The following is a 17,474-nucleotide window of genomic DNA, read 5'->3' as shown; positions in this document are numbered from 1 at the left end:
ATTTTCCGAGACCACGCGTGTAGAGTATGTCTAAATAGTAATTGGACATGAATATTTAATAATTATTTTTCCGTAGGTATAATATATACATCACTTTTGGTACATCATATTTTATTAAGTACTTTTATTTGCTGCGAATATGTGCATTTTATTATTTTATATACGTTGCCCGTCGTTGAGACTTTTTTAGAAACTTTTTAATAATATTCTAAGACTTCGAATTAAAATTAAATATTATTAAGTGGTGTATTATATTAAGCCAGAGCCTAGGAAATATATTTACATTATATTTTGAAGAACGAATTAATAAGATTAAATTTTTTACGGTATCTACGTCCAAATGTTTTCGATTACGTTTCATGCCATATAATATGCATAATATCGTGCAATACATATTTAACTTGTTACTATTAAACATACTTTTGCTTATTTTAACATTTTTATTTAAATTTTGATTCACGATACTGATTAATATGATAAATTATAAAATACTTTATCATTACAATTAACCAAAAACACTACGCACTGAACTAGAATACGTTTAATTTAGAAAAATTGTCACTAAAATAACTCAAAAAAATTATATTGTGGATTTTTAAAAAATTCTACAAAAAAAAAAAAAACGTAGTTTTGATAGTTTTAAATTTTATTGTTTTAAAGTTATCTTATTATTTTTTTTTTTTTTTTTTTGAACATGACATAAAATAATTCGGACATTATCATAACAATATTAATCTAATGAATATTGTTCACTGTATACCGTGTAGTATTAGAACATAATATTTGTATAACTTAAAGCAATTTATAGTTAATTACTAATTTATATTTTTCAGAAAACTTTGTGTTAGCTTGGAAAAAAGGAATAGCAATTTTGACAGCTGGTACCACCAAGGTGACCCCAGAAGAACGTATCCGAATCGTCGAAGGATACAACTTGGAGATCCGAAATGTTCAAGTCAACGATGCTGGAAATTACATATGTCAGATTGGCACACTTGAACCAGTAGAATTAAAACACACACTGCAAATACTCAGTAAGTAAAAACATTTTCTTATTGCCTTCGTTTACTTGTAATACGATGAATAATAATGAACACAATCTTAAACCAATAAAATTAATTAAAAACGTACCTACAAATAGTGAACAATTTTTGTCAGTAAACGTAAAAAAGTTTTTTCGAATAAGATAAATTTACTTTCACAATAGTAATTCAATTATTTTCCTCGGATGAATTGAATAAATTTTAAAGTTTTTGTTTAAACATTATAATATTATTATCTTTCACGTTTGGAATCAATTAATAACCCAATAATGTTCATGATTTAATTTGTCGGATTGAAAAATTTAGTTTTTATTTTTTTTGTGTTGTGTTGTGGAAAAAAATTATAACGCAACATTTATTACTGAATGATAAGTAAATAGTTAAAATAAATTAATCAATTATGCGATGCGAAAAAGAACAGTTTTTAATTAAAACTGCGCAATCATGAATCAATATTTTTTATAGATTATGATACTATCATTGACCATTATTAACTGCGAAATTAATGTGACATTTTTTTAAAACTTATTAATGTATATAATATTTTTTTACTCTGTCCAAAAACACATTTTTACACGCGTTAATGTAGATGTAACTTAAATTAGGTTGCATGGATATTTATTATCATGGTAAGTTGTTTGGACTCAAACACCGCACTGACGAATACAATACACCGTAAGAGTGTGCACTGTGCAATGTGCATAATATTAATAAAAATACAATATCCACAACCGGAGTGTAACGAATTTGCCTACCTAACATGCCGTGTAACCGTATTTTTTTTTTTTATGAATTTTAACAATTTCATAACTGTTAAGAAAAATCAAAATACTAGTTATACTAACGCCACTGTGGCAGAAGTAGGGGAATCATTGTATTGAAGAGTTTACAATTAATATTAATATTAATCGGTGCCCATTATGTTTGTTACAATTGTATTATGCACGACCAACAACAGTACTTGTCTTATTAAACTCTTTAAACTCTTCCTAAATAAAATATCATAATGTTTTTTCTATTATCAAGAACATCATAAACAATAATACTATAAGAAATACTTAATTATTATTAATTTTTATGTAAATGGTCGATTAAACAAAAGCATTATTTATTTTTCTTGGTTTTGCTATACAATTGTATTTCTTTATTCTATGTACATTTCATTTAAAAAAAAAAATAATAACCTTTATTAAGTTTTAAGTGCTTTACATAATTACATAATTTGTTAATTTATTTTTGTCAATTCTATGAAATATATAGAACACGGCTCTCTGGTTATAATAAGTTCTAAAATAAAAATGTATGCGTTTTTATTTTTTTATTAAAAATTAATTAATTTTGATAAAGAATTATAAAACCATTTAACTTTTGATGTTATTATTTCATTTAGTTTATTTTATTACTGCAGGTAGTGTCTTGCTTACTAAATTTAAAGGATCTGCAATGAACAATGTAAAAGCATAAAATCTAAAAATAAATTGTAACAATTACAGTTTTAAATAATTATAATAATTGTGCATACTAATGATTATAATAATTTTTCTCCATATAACTTTCTTAGTTTCCCAAAATTAAGCGGGGATAATATTTCAATTTGAATAATGATCAAATAATTTATTATCGAATAATTACATTGTTACTTTTCATACTGATGGTTGTAACAGAATTGTATAAGTGTCCAAAATTGATATTTATTTTCTGACAAATCATTGTTAAATTTGATAAAATAATAAACCGAAAATAAAGAAAACGTCAATGGTAAATAATATCCGTACATAGTGTAGTATTGACATTAAGTTTTCGAAAATGTCACAAAAGAAACATCTAAGTAAATCATGTCACGTTTTGGGTGTTTTATAATAAATCTTAGACTACAATAGTAATAGTATAGTCAACATCTGTTGGATGGTACAGGTATTATTTTTTTTTTCCAGTGGAGTAAAAAAAATATTACAGAAATAAATAGCATAGAATTTATGAAGCAGAAAACAATACATTGGAAGTAGAAATAAAGTATAATTCAACGAATTTACAGAAACCTGATATTCGTGGTGAATTGAATGATGGCCATTGCGGCCAGAAACATTTTGGTTATACGTTCCATTTACATAGATTAAAGTCCATTTGTAAAACATGGTACAATGTGGCGCATGTTACCGTAATATTTTAGAGCGATAAATGTATGTATAATGTAATCGTTTTCATAAACCAGCATAGGAAACAATTATCTGATAAAACAATAATTTTGCAATAACTAGTTTTTATTACAGTTTTAAAATATAAATACGATTTACAACGAGTCAAAACTACTTCAACCTATATGGAAGTAACATTAAGGTTGCATTAATTATTAATTATAGAAAATCACTGTTGAAGGGCACTGCTTTAGTTCGTAGAACTTGAATTCATGACTCAATAGATAAATATTTTCTAAACAGTCTACAGAGATGAAATGGAAACAATTTTTTTTTCTCAAAGAGTACAATTTAAAATAGTTCGTGTAATTGAACTGTATAAAATTAAAAGTTAAAATAAAACAACATACCTGTATAGTGGTTATTCTTTTAAAATATATTTAAGTATGTTTTATTTCGATAAAAATGTGATATTGAAATTCTAAAAAATAATTTTCAAACAAAACAAAAACAGTAAACTTAACTATAAAACCAAACACCATGAATCATAATACACTTTCAATTAGTGATTATGTGTGTGCATAGTTATTAGTCTTTAGTATTGTCCTCGTTAGTCTGAAAATACGTAGGCTGTACGGTTTATGTGATCGTGTGTAGATAATATATAACGAAGGTGAAAGGATATATATAATATGCCGAACACCTTTTACGCTCAACCACCCTTTCACCCTTAGCGAATCTGTTCTTTTGTCCAGTTTTTCAACATCCCTTAAGAGTACGAAATCCTCTTATGCTGTACACAGTACACACTTACACTATTCGTTTGAGTATATATATATTTTTTTTTTTTTTTTTGATACAATGAAACTAGTATTGTAAATAACTATAATGAGAAACGTAATCAGTGTATATTTATTGATAATAATCTGAAAAACGATGGAAAATAAATATCACATCTAATAAATTGCTCTACATTATGAAAACAAGTTGTGACCATTTGGTTTAAAATGCATTTATTATATTTCGATTTCCTAGTTTGTATATACTTATCAGTATACTGTATATTTTGTATTTGTTCTATACTCGATATGGTCAAGTAGAATGTTAAATGTATAATTCAATATTTGGCTGTCATTGCTGTGTGGACGTATTTCTTTGGGCAACATTACTTTTGAAACTATCAAAAGCCATGGATTTGGAGGGGAAGGTGTGACAATCGAATATACAACTAACCATCTCCCGGAATAACTTTCTGCTGAGTGTAAACTTGTTTTCAAAGTTTTACTATCAAATCTAAAACGCTTGAATGAGAAAAAAAAACAAAAAATATCATTTACTCGATTTTGACAATATTTTGTTTAGATTAAACATTAATGTAATCAACATTTTAAAATTTCAACCACACACATAATTTTGTATGATACTAGCTTATAACCAATTTTACTAGGTTAAAATTTATCTATTTTTCTAAATTTTTCCATTTTGCTTCAGTTGAAACGTACCTATAATTCAAACACAATTAAAATGTTAATTTTATAATTTTCTACTTCTTTGTTCCGTACATATTTTTGACAAAAATACAAAAAAACTGAAAAAAAATACGACCAATATTCAAAATCCAACGTAAATTCAATATCGTTAATACTGGTACTCGTATTTATGTGTTTGTATCAAAATTATGTCCAGAACTAATGAGAAAACAAAATCATGATTACTAATCATAAAAGTAATCATTGTATTCATAAGTTTTTGATTTTAACATTTTTATTTATTTGTTCGTTTATTTTTTTAAATATATTTACGAATATTTTATTTTTACCAATCGTAATAATAATATAATCAGTAACCAATGGCGACAATTTAAATAAACAAAAAATATTTGATTATGAGCCGAAACTAAATAAAAGTATGATCCACTCTATATCAATATAAGAGTTTAAAAAACAAGTTAGAAATGCTCAGAGTTTCAAGAAATCTATTAATATAACTTTTATTGAAGATAGTCAAGTAATTGTCAACTCTATAAAGGACTCATAAACAAACATTATTTATATTATATATAAATAAAATATAGATTATAAAATAATATGTAAATATTTAAATACTGTGTGTATTAAAGTTAGGTACATTTTATTCATTTTATTAACATATTTTATTCTTAACAATATTTAAAAAGAAAATATAATTAATAATAAATTGAATTATATCAAAAGTATATAATCCATATAAATAAAAGTGAAACGTAAAATATACGAAAACTTTGAATAAATTTATTACAATATCTCAAAAATAAAATATTACAAATCGTCATCATAATTACATTTTTTTATGGTCTTCTTCGTTTTTTATCCAAAATAACTACTACATTCGCTTTATTTTAATATTAATATTTGACAATTTATATGTTAAACTAATGTCTGTTCCAAATGAAAAAAAAACTGAGCTCTTTCACAAGAGTAGTAAAAATTTAAATTATAGCACAATTATTCAGTTACCTGAAGATGGGAAAATCCAGATTCTTGTGATTCGACTTAAAATACTTTGAGCGGAAATTTTTCGAGCTTTTAATATATAATCTTACCTGGATTAATTTTTTATGAATATATTCTTTTTTTATTTATATTAATATTTTAATTAAAATAGTACGTAGTATTAATTTTTAACAATACAATGAGTTAAATATTCATACAATTATATTTAAAAACTGCTTCAAGATATCATAAATTAAAATAAAAACTTACTTTAATTTATAATTAAAGAAATGTTTATTTAAAAAGGTTTTTAAATTTTGTTGGCTTTGAGTTCGCTTACTCCAAATATTTGTATTTAATCTAAAGAGAGTACAGTTTAACATAATATATTTATAAATTACCGTAATCAATATACTTTAATCCTATAACCGATGGATGATTATATTTATATTTAAGACTTTAAGTACTATTAATACATTATTAGATAATATTTTAATGTATAGATTTTAAACTCCGCTTTTTTTTACAAATTTAGACGTTAATTCGAACCTTAAATATTTTTAACAACATTTTATTTTCTGTTTTGTTTTTTTTTTTTTTTGTCGGTAACAGAAATGTGGCTTTTATTCTACCTTTTGTTTGAAGGCAACTTTTTATTGTATGATACTACTCATTATTATATTGTTTGGAACAAAATAGAATAGAAACGTGTTTAATAGCAAATTAAACAATAATTAACAAAAGACGGATAAATTGGGTCATCATGAATAAAAATATGCGGTTACACTCGTGCATAAAATAGATTTTTTCTGTATTATAAAGTATTTATGTGACATGCATTTAGTTTTTAATTAATTAATTAACTGAATTATAACATTAAATGTATAAATTATATACACGTAATGTATGTTTGAATTCTTAAGAACTATATTAATTCAGGCCTACTTTTATTACAAAAACTAAAAATTACTCCTGTTTTTCAATAAAAAAAAAAAATCGAAGAAAATTAAACAAATATGTGACTACCTTCATATTACTATAGATTATCGTATTTTTCAGATGTGTGAATAAGATAATTAAGATCAAATACATATGATTTTAAATAGTATGGTGAACAAATTACTCGTAATCTTATCGGAAACTATACATAAAAAAATCACTCTTCTCAATTATAGGTTTCGAGCAAAACTCATCTTTGAACTTATAATATATACCACTAGTATCACTGTATTATATACTGTGTTATAATTGAATTTTAGAAATCGTTTTACATGAATAACTATTTTAGCTAAAACAGAATATTTTATTTATATTATTAAAAGCAATTTGTTTTTCAATTATTAATCCGTAGTATGTTAATCTCCAATTTTTGACAAAAACATAGCACACATTATTTTATTAATTATAAAAAAATATTATAATATTATAATACATATATTATTTTTAAATCCTTTTAAGTCAATTTCAAGTATTTAAAACGATGTAAATAAGTTCAAAGCCATGTGTTCATAGCTTAAAGTTAGTCTAAATATTTTAAACATTTTATTATAAATAAAAAAATAAAATATGCATGACAAAAATGAGATCTTTTTAGTTAAATATATTTAATATATACTATAATACAATATTATAAACAATTTAAAAATTGTAACAGAAAAAAATATTATACTTCTTTAATTTTAGTTATTTTTCATTTAAAAATCCAATTTCGTCCATTTGGAAATTTCAAATAACTAAGAAAAAGTTATGAAAAAAAAGAAAAAAAATGTATTTATTTCAAATTTTTTGACATCGATGACATTTTAATGACAATAATTTATAGTTTTATTAATAAAGAATATCTTATTTTACGTTTTAATATGCAATTTTGTTAAAATTCAAATAGATTTATGCTATACTTATTTTTTGTTATTTTAGTAAAAAAATTAAGTTGTGAAAAATGCAGATTATATAACTTGTTCTGGTTAGATTATTTTCAAATACTCTTATAGTACTGTATAATTGTATAAGTTCATTTTTTGAAACAATTTTCAAACATAACATTAACAGAAAAAATAAATTAGTTAGGAAATCTATTATGACTGAAACACACGATAAAACATATAAATCATAGTAAAAAAAATTATCAGTTACCAGTTGTAATGTCCATATACTATAATATACATTAAATTATTCGATATTGGAAATGAATACCTATAACTTATATTTATTTAGAACTGCACTTTATATTTATAAAAAGCTTCAACAAATAAGTCTACTGTGGTGGAAAATAAAACAAGATGGAACTTTAAATCATTCTTTAAATGTAAAGCCTGATCAATTCTAAAAATACTTTAACAATAATACAATATCCAATAATACATATGAACACATTTTTTTAGAAAATTATCAAAGTTTCGTTCTAAATTCATTGAATTGACATTGGAAAGTTTTACTTAAAGTGTATCCTATCGTATTTTTAGTTTGTTTTGAAATTCTTGGTATATTTTTCTGATTCCTTTGCAATAGCATCAATATTCTCTGACACTTTTCATATCAATCTCGACCAAAAATATTTTTACAACGTAAAAGAAGCACCAAGTGTTTTCAAAAGCCAGAACCATGTATTTATAATATACGTGTATCGCATATAATATCTATATTCTTCTTATATTAAATTATTAATTATTTTATTTAATATTATTACTTAATAATTTTAAAATTACAATACTAAAATTGCATTGTTAAAACACATATCTTTTAATTATCACTATAGAAAACTATTGGATTTCCTCACATCACCCTAATACAACGGTTAACGGTTATATATGGGTATTGAGATTAATTTAGATACCTAGATATGTGTATACGATATATAACTATGCGTATATCATATACGCATAGGTGCTACTTTAAAAGTTTCTTTTGCATCAACATCCAATGGTCAAAACTTTCATATTTTTTTTCATTATTTTTGTGTATGTTTATATATACGAATTTATAACGGCCAGTTGTTGTTTTATAGCCTCTAACACGGTTCATTCGTGTGTGCATAATTGATTTATTCGTTTCCTATGTCTGAGCCTCGTACACAACAGTACACACGTAGTAATAGAAGCGCAACAAATATGTATGTATATACTATATACGCACATTTATGTTTTATACATAGGTACATTTATATATAATGGTGTGCCAGTATGTGTGTGTGTGTATCTATTCATATTATCCCTTTTTTCTCTTCTCCCCGTCCACCTAACATCTTAGCATCTCCACCGTCATATTATATCATTTTTTTTTCTCTCGTTGGCCTTTATATCCCCCTCAGTTTCCGCTATACACAACACTACTGCAACTGACTACTACATCTATCGACAGTTATGGGTTTTTGGTATTTCTCGTTATTGTTGCACCCGCGTCCACCCTTATAATTTATTTCCGGTCGAGGTCACCGGTTTTAATATCGAAAAACTCCCCCGCCGATACACGAGAGTTCTCTGACGATTCTTGTCATATGGAGGAACTCGTAAAGGTGGATTGTTCACTTGTACAACAACCACAATAACAACAACGAAAGGGCCGGGTTGAGATACTTCAACACAAGGGTCGAGAGTCGTATTTGCTAAAAATTGAATTATTATTATTATTATTATTATATGTTACACTATTGTCAACCACTCACAAGCTCTACAGATAATGGATTAGGTACTTTAATTTTCAAAAAAAACCTGTCGTTTATAAAATTGTAATAATAATATTACATCGATACTCTTTTTCAAATAATTCTAAACATTTACAATTCGTCACATTTGTATAACTCTAGTACAACATATTTTATTATTACTTCCAAAATGTTGATAGAATAAAATATAATGTTAGACAATTAGGCACCTATTTATTTCACGCTATTCATCAATTACTGTTAAGATTCCTTAATTTAAAAATAAACATATTATTATGATCTTAATGCAATATTTGTTTGAATATAGAATACTGAGTAATAGTCTGTTTAATTATAACAATACATTTATTTAAAATATTGTATAAGTAGGTACACGCATGTAACTAATACAATTAATTTAATTTGTAATTAAAAAAAAAAACGGGTAAGTGGGTACCGCTCTTCTGTACATTAGGTGCCGTGTAGATCACTTTTATATATTATAAGAGTGTTAAATTTGAATCCAATGATAGTTATCATTGTATACGAACAATGATTCTGAATGAAGATGATTTGTCAGCCTAAGTATAATTTCCAGTGGTTGGTGAAAAAGGTGGTTTATGTTTTAATGGCCTAAATACACCAACATTTAAGTTCTTTTTAATTATTGTAAGCTAAACTTATGGAAAATCTTGTATTAAATTTTCAACTCTTAGCTAATTATACAAAAACTTTTATGAATTATATCTACAAAATAATTTGCAAATATTCATGATTTTGACGAATTTTTGTCAATACTTGAACTTCAAATGCTAATAAAAAAAATTGTGCATATGTATTTTTTAAAAAAATGTATCACCATAATAATAACTTATGAGGAACTTTGTATTAATTTTTCAAGTATTTTGACTCCACAAAATTCCACACTTCAAAAAAAACATTCTTGGAAAAATTTAAAATTTCAACTGTCTATAAATAGCTCAAAAAAAGTCAAAATATTTTGAAAATCAAATCATGTAAAGAAAAAGCCAATCTAAATAAATGGTGAAATTTTCAAGAATCTACGACTTATACTTTTTGAATAATAACAAATATTTAAAAATTTTTGAGATAAATCGTTGTTGTTACGCTATTTAGTAAAAATTTAAAATTCTAACAAACTTAAAATTTTTCCTATAATGATGCGTCAAGTTTACTTGAAAACTTATACTTATACTTGAAGGAAAACTTATGGAAAACTTAGTGTTGTATTTTCGATCCTTAGTTATAAACACAACAAATTTTATGATTTTTCAACCAAAAAATTACTTGCAAGTTTTCGTGATTTTGACATATTTCGTAAAAATTCCCATTTTTCCGTATTTTTTTTTATTTTTCTCAATTTTTTTGAAAACTGTTGGAAAATGTTTACTTTTTACCTCGATGATGCATCAAGGATATTCACTTTTCCATCAGAAACCACCCTCAAAGTTTGAAATTGAAACATTATTTCGACTAGTTATACAAACACAAAAAAAACACACATCATTGTAAAATCAATACATTCATCACTTCGTTCAAAATCTAAAACCATATATTACGTACAATTAACCATTTGAAACGAAATATTGATTATTTAAAACACTAGAAAGTAAATAAACACGTAATTGCTTCATAAATGTTTATATTATAACTCGAGTGCAAAATAAAAGTTTCAATAGTCTTTATTAATGAATGAATTGTGGAAGCTGCAACCGTTTTATGCATATTATTATTGTTATTATTGTTATTATCATTTTTGTTGTTGTTGTTGTTGTCAGTACTAATTGTCTCAATGAAAATATAAAATATTTTCACAATATTAAATTAACGAATTTTCTCGAAAATAATAACACAACAATAAACGAAACAAACTAGAAAATAAGTACGTTTGCCCAATATCTTGGTTTTCATTGTTCCCCAAAGACTCATACGCCGCGTCTTCATCACACATTATGACTACAGCGGTCGCTCTTATATAGTGATTTGGACGAATACCAATGCCATCCCTTGTTTGACGCATTCGAAATTGATTCACCTAAAACACATTGTCTCTACTGAAGTGACAATAACGATTGCGGCGCGTCTACAGTATTTAAACTGCAAAATTATTTTCTCTCAAAAATATTACTGAACTCAAAATATCTATAACATGAACGAAACAATGTTTTATAATGCGATTATCATAAAGTACATTATAAACTATATAAATCATTATATTACGATACAATTCTAGTACAAAGACCAAGTTCTATACTAATACGATACGATACAATCACTTATTGATCTTAATGAAACAACTATCACTTTTCGTTCAAGTTATATTACAGTAGTCAAACAGTTGATAATGATGGCCGTTACAGTATAATGTATAAACTACAAATAACACTTAAAATGTATTAGTACTTATAGTTAGAATTTTTATAAATTCAAATATTTTTTTTATTATTAATCATCAACAAAAATAGTTAAAAATTAGTTTCTAAAGATTTATTATTGTTTTTATTGTTATTAATATTAAAATTGACTAAGTTATGTATAACCAGTACCTAATCACTTTTTCGTTTTCATTATATGCATATAACCGTTGACAAAACATAGAACAAACATTTTATTAAAATATACAAAAATTATTTTTTTTTTAATTTTAAGATATCATAGTTAATTTAAATTAACTTTGTATTTAAAAGTAACTATTAAATTAAAATTAATAAAAAAATTATTTTAATTTTATTATAAACTATTTCCCCGGACTATGAACTATGAATGTCAGTTTAGTTCAAAATCAGAATTCAAATTATATGGGTCTAAGTATTTTTATAAGTTTAATCAGCCAAAACGTATAATCTGCATGGCTATAAAATCGTATTCGATTTCGAGTGAGCTACTACTTCTATACTTACTACAGTACTACTACATCGACTTTTTTTTTTTATATATATATATTTTTTTAATATAAACATTGTTTGACACACAATTTGAAAAATAGCGACTCCTGCAAACACCGTTCAAGTCAATGTTCGATTTATATAAAAACTTAATACCTAATATTATGATTCTTAGGAGTAAACACATTTCAGACGAATTTTTAGCTTATTAAATGAATTAATAGTTATATGTGGATTTAAACAGACTGCAAATTCTTATATGACACATTGACACTATTCGTATAACAAATTGTATAATACTTTCTTTATATTTATATATAATAATTAATAGTGTATTTATATGCCCAATTGAAATTTAAATAATTTAAAAATTCTAACTATTTCAAATATAGTAAATAATTTAAGTTTTGGGCACCGCTAAATGTTAGGTTATGTTCTCTTCAATTATTACAAAAATATTGTTTCATTCAGAGCTTATAGTTTAAAATATATACGCTTAACTTTCTTCTTAAATTAAAATATAAATTTACTTTTGCTGTATTAAAAAAAATGCAATAATGTCAAATTATGTATGTTGTACAACAACATATTACATCTTCTATACTCGAGGAAGAAAATACGTACTATACTCATTAAGTTAATACCTTGTTATTTTGCTCAAATCGATGGTATTATATTATGTTAGAGGCACAATAACTACTAAATTATTATGATTAAATTTAAAAGTAAACTATAAAAATTTAAAAATACAGAACAACGAAAATGAGCTAGGTATATTTTTATATAAACAATTTTTCTCCAAACTGTGTATTAAAAATACAAAACGATTCTATTATCATAAACAAGACAATATCTTTGAAAATATTATACATTATATACCTATGTTTTATGAAATAAATATTATATTATTTAATCATTGATAAATATAAAATAGAATATTCTTTTTATTGTTGTCTAGCTATTGGGCATTCGTGATTCATATCCATATTATTTGAAAATTATTAATGCGTATAAATAGATATAACTATTTTGTGTTTTTAATACAAATTTAAATACATTTGTGGGTTGGGTTTCAGGAGCAATGGTATATCGTATTTAAGTACCTATATATAATCACAGTGAATGTTTGTAAATGTAGTTTCTTTACAAGAACTGTAGACATGAGCTGGAAAAATATGTGCAATAAACTATTCAAAGCTCACTATACAAACTAAGTATGTTTTCATTGCGCCTCTGTAGTGGATATATACATCTTCATTTACTTGTTATTAACATAATGGCTCAAAATGCAAGACATTAAAGATTGAACTTGATACTAAACATTAGAACATCGTTAAAATCATTACCTTTCCTGGAAAATAAATATGATTGAATTTATTTTGTACAATGTGCGTACACAACATAAATCGTTTTAAGATTATCTATTAAGATTGCCCTGGCTTGACATTAGATTAAGAAAGAAATAATTATCAAAGAATAAATCTTATTTAATATTATGACATTAAAATAATTATTTTAATACTGAATACCAAGTCTAAAAAATATAAAAATTAATTCACAGTTCATTTCATAACGCAAATATAAACTATATTAATCTTTCAATGCTTGATTTTTTTCTATTCTATGGGAAAAATATTTTAAAATTAATATTTAGATGTAGAATTCTAAAAAAAATAATTTATAAAATCTATAACAAATACACTTAAAAAACTAAAAAAAATTATTTGTACGCTATAAAAAACCTTTTGTGTGAATAAATAATGATCGAATAAATAGTATTTCACGTTTATCTAACGTAAAACAAATTTCATTCACCTAAATTTAATTATTTATTGTTTTGTTGAAAATATAACATTTTTTTATTGGAATACGGTTACTTTCAAATCTATCTATATTTCACCATCATTATTTATTTTTAAATATAATTTTGAAAAAAAATATTATTTTTTTTTTTTGCTTTTTACAGATTGTATAACACAGGGAATATATAAACGATAAAATAAATCTTATCTTTTATATAATATATAAAATGTGACTTCTTAATGTTATTATAAATTCAGAATATAAAATTAAACTTGTGTTATAGTTAAGTAATAATTAAAAGCAATATTATAATATTAAGAATATTATTTATTTTTAATTAATATAATTCAAAACTATTCAATGTGTTAGATAAATTGTTTAATATTCTATCCCTTTAATAATGTTGTTAAGTTAAAAGGAGGTGATGAAATTTTCTATGAATGAGCTGAAAAAATATATTATTTAAATGAAAAATAACTCATATTGTGTGGATATGGACTGATATAGTCATGGATTATTAGGCAATCTCTATGACAAACTTTGATGGATTGTATTTATTTTTGTTTTTTATTATTCACTTATCATAATAATTTAATCTAAATAAAATTAAAGCATTAATGTATTTTAAAACTAAAATTTAATATGAAATTAATTTCATCAAAATATATAAAATCTACAATAATTTGTGTCATTAGAAATATTAAAATGTATTATTTATACTTAAAATCAAATATATTTGATGATGTATTTTGAGAAATCTTAAAAAATATGTGAACAAGAATAAAAAGAACATCTAGTACAAATAATTTTTTCTAAACCTTTTTAGTATCTATATTGTACATCTAATCAGTATATTTATTTTATTTTATTTATTTTTTTTTTAGTTCCACCCAGGATCATTGGTATAACATCAAATGGAAAAGTGAGTGCAAAAAAAGGGTCAGATGTGACTCTTCAATGCAATTCAACAGGAAACCCACCACCAACAATAACATGGTCACGTAAAGTAAGTTTTTTTATATTTTTTTTGTAAAAAGTGATCTACTAATAAATTATACTCGTATTATTATTGTAAGTTATGAAGTTATGGCCAATTTATTAAAGAACTACGATTTTTCAATCTTGCATTTATAATTTTATTTTTTGTATATATAAGTACTAAATAATGTGTATAATTAATAAGAATTTAATAAAAATGTGTTTACTGAACTGAATTAAAATATGTAATAGATAGTAAATTCAGCAATTTTAATTTTAAAATATATTAAAATGAATTACCATAAAATTGAAAAATAACATTTTACTCTAAATAAAAATACTTGCATATTAACGGGAAATGATGAATTTTGAAGTTGAGTGAAAAATTCAATTACAATAAGTTTTCCACGGTAGAGTGAAAAACATAATAGTCTTCAAGTGTTTCATATGTAATACTATAGATATATGAAGTCATAGAAAATATTGTATTTTGAAAAGTAACATTCACATTTTAATGCTCAACTGTCACGTAATGAACTTTACAATTTAATTCTTAACAGATAATATTCTTTAAATTAAATCGAATACTATACTACAAATATTATAATATTCCCTATTTCAATGTTCAATATTGTCAATACATGTTTAAAAAAATATTTGGTATTAACAAAGCATTTTTTTAGAGTAGATATATATTTAATGAAAAACTTAATGTCTGCAGAAATGTTGTTTAATGTAATTAACAAATATTATAGATTTAAAAATCATTTTATTTTAAAATAAAAATTGTGTTTTAATTAGTATAATCTTCGAAGTAAAAGTTAACAAAAGGCAGTCGATGAAATAAAATGTTAGGATAAAAATGTCAATATTATTATTTCATTGTCGTAAAAAAAGGAGAAAGAATAGTCGTATTAAATATATTTTTGTATACATTTTTATTGACACTGATAATGCATTTTAAAGAATTTATCATATTATCGAACAAAGAAAATAAATTCTTAGATAATGTCAATTCTTCAAAATAGACAATAGATTACAAGGAAAAATGAGCATGACTGAAATGACCCGCAACGACGAAAATAATAAATTATTACAATAAGTCCATATAACTATACACGATAATAATAATAAGAAAAAGAGAAAGAAATTCATGTTGAGATAAAACAAATCCAGCTAGATATAGAATTATTACAAGACACATTAATAATTGGGTCAGGATGGTGTTAATGAGGTGTCCCGAGATAAATGGAATTTATAGTAATAATGCCGTAGGTAGTAATAACAATGAAAATGCAACTATGGCCCAAAGGCAAAATGGCTGTTATGTTTGATGACAATAGGAAATATTGAAGTATTAACTGAACACAATTTCAACTCAACTCAATTCCATTTAACGCCACTATCAAAATTAGAATTTTGACGATACTCCTAACAGTCATCATATACCCCATTAAAATACGAATAACGTTTAATTGTCATAAGTTTTAATACTGTTCCTTTTAACGTGTTCATATAATATTTATATATTAAAATTCTCGGTAAAAATCAACTTGACTCGATAATATCCAACTGAATATTTTAGTTTTGAATGTACTCGATACAAAACAGTTTTAAATATCAAGATGATAACCATTTAAATTCAAGGCAATAAAACTTTTCATTTGAAAAAAAAATGTTCATATTATAAATATTATCCAATCGATTTTTTTATCTAAAAAAAAATATTTTACTCATATTGTGCAACTTTTATTATATAACAATTAATTTATATTTTATTAATATATAATTAACTCTCGTGTTTTTTTTTCAAAAACTGTATTATATTAGTTGAAAATCTAAATCAAGAAACCTATATATGTATAACCACTATAAAGTATAATAAAAAAAAATATAGACTAAAATATTTTGAATACTAGCTTAGTAAAAATTAACTATTAACATTAAAACATATTTTAACTGAAATTGTTAGTTTAGCCATTTAAATAAAATAGGTACATAAGTTTAATGTATACAAATATATAAATATTGTTTAGAAACTAATTAATTGACAATTGATAGTTACAGTCCATTACATCAGATACTTACATTGGTGATGTTTGACAGTTAGCCAATAGAAAATTTATGACATCCATACTAACTCCCTGATCAGTGAAATTTAACTCTCAAAACAATTTATGTTGCTGTATGTTTATTGGCAATTATAAAAAATAGAGTATTGCATTGTGCTGTTTCTCTATAGGTAGGTACTACATTCTTTCCCTGAAACCATCTTATAGGTACTAAACATTAAATGTATTTGAATACTGAATGGAAAAAAGTATTTTAATTTTTAAAATATTTACATAAATTAACACTATAAATTAGGTACTTCCAATTTTTAAGAATCGCGTGAACAAACATTTGTTTTTTATTTTTTTTTTTTAGTTTGAGTATACCAAAAATACCATGAAATAAACATTTATAACAGTTAAAGACATTATATTATATATTACTAA

The 17,474-nt window shown here is 23.9% G+C and overlaps 1 protein-coding gene across 1 annotated transcript in view; it reads left to right on the top strand.

Annotated features, from left to right (window-relative positions):
- Positions 1 to 17,474, top strand: part of LOC114129640 (limbic system-associated membrane protein-like) — a 516,827-nt gene that overhangs the window by 435,337 nt on the left and 64,016 nt on the right. The window contains exons 3-4 of the mRNA XM_027994441.2: positions 834 to 1,034; positions 14,883 to 15,004. Of these exons, the coding sequence (XP_027850242.2) occupies positions 834 to 1,034; positions 14,883 to 15,004 (323 nt within the window). The remainder of the gene's footprint in view (positions 1 to 833; positions 1,035 to 14,882; positions 15,005 to 17,474) is intronic.

This window comes from Aphis gossypii, chromosome X, assembly GCF_020184175.1.
Source record: "Aphis gossypii isolate Hap1 chromosome X, ASM2018417v2, whole genome shotgun sequence".
Taxonomy (NCBI): Eukaryota; Metazoa; Arthropoda; class Insecta; order Hemiptera; family Aphididae; genus Aphis; species Aphis gossypii.
The sequence above is the reverse complement of the archived record's forward strand: the minus strand, read 5'-3'. Positions and strand labels throughout refer to the sequence as shown.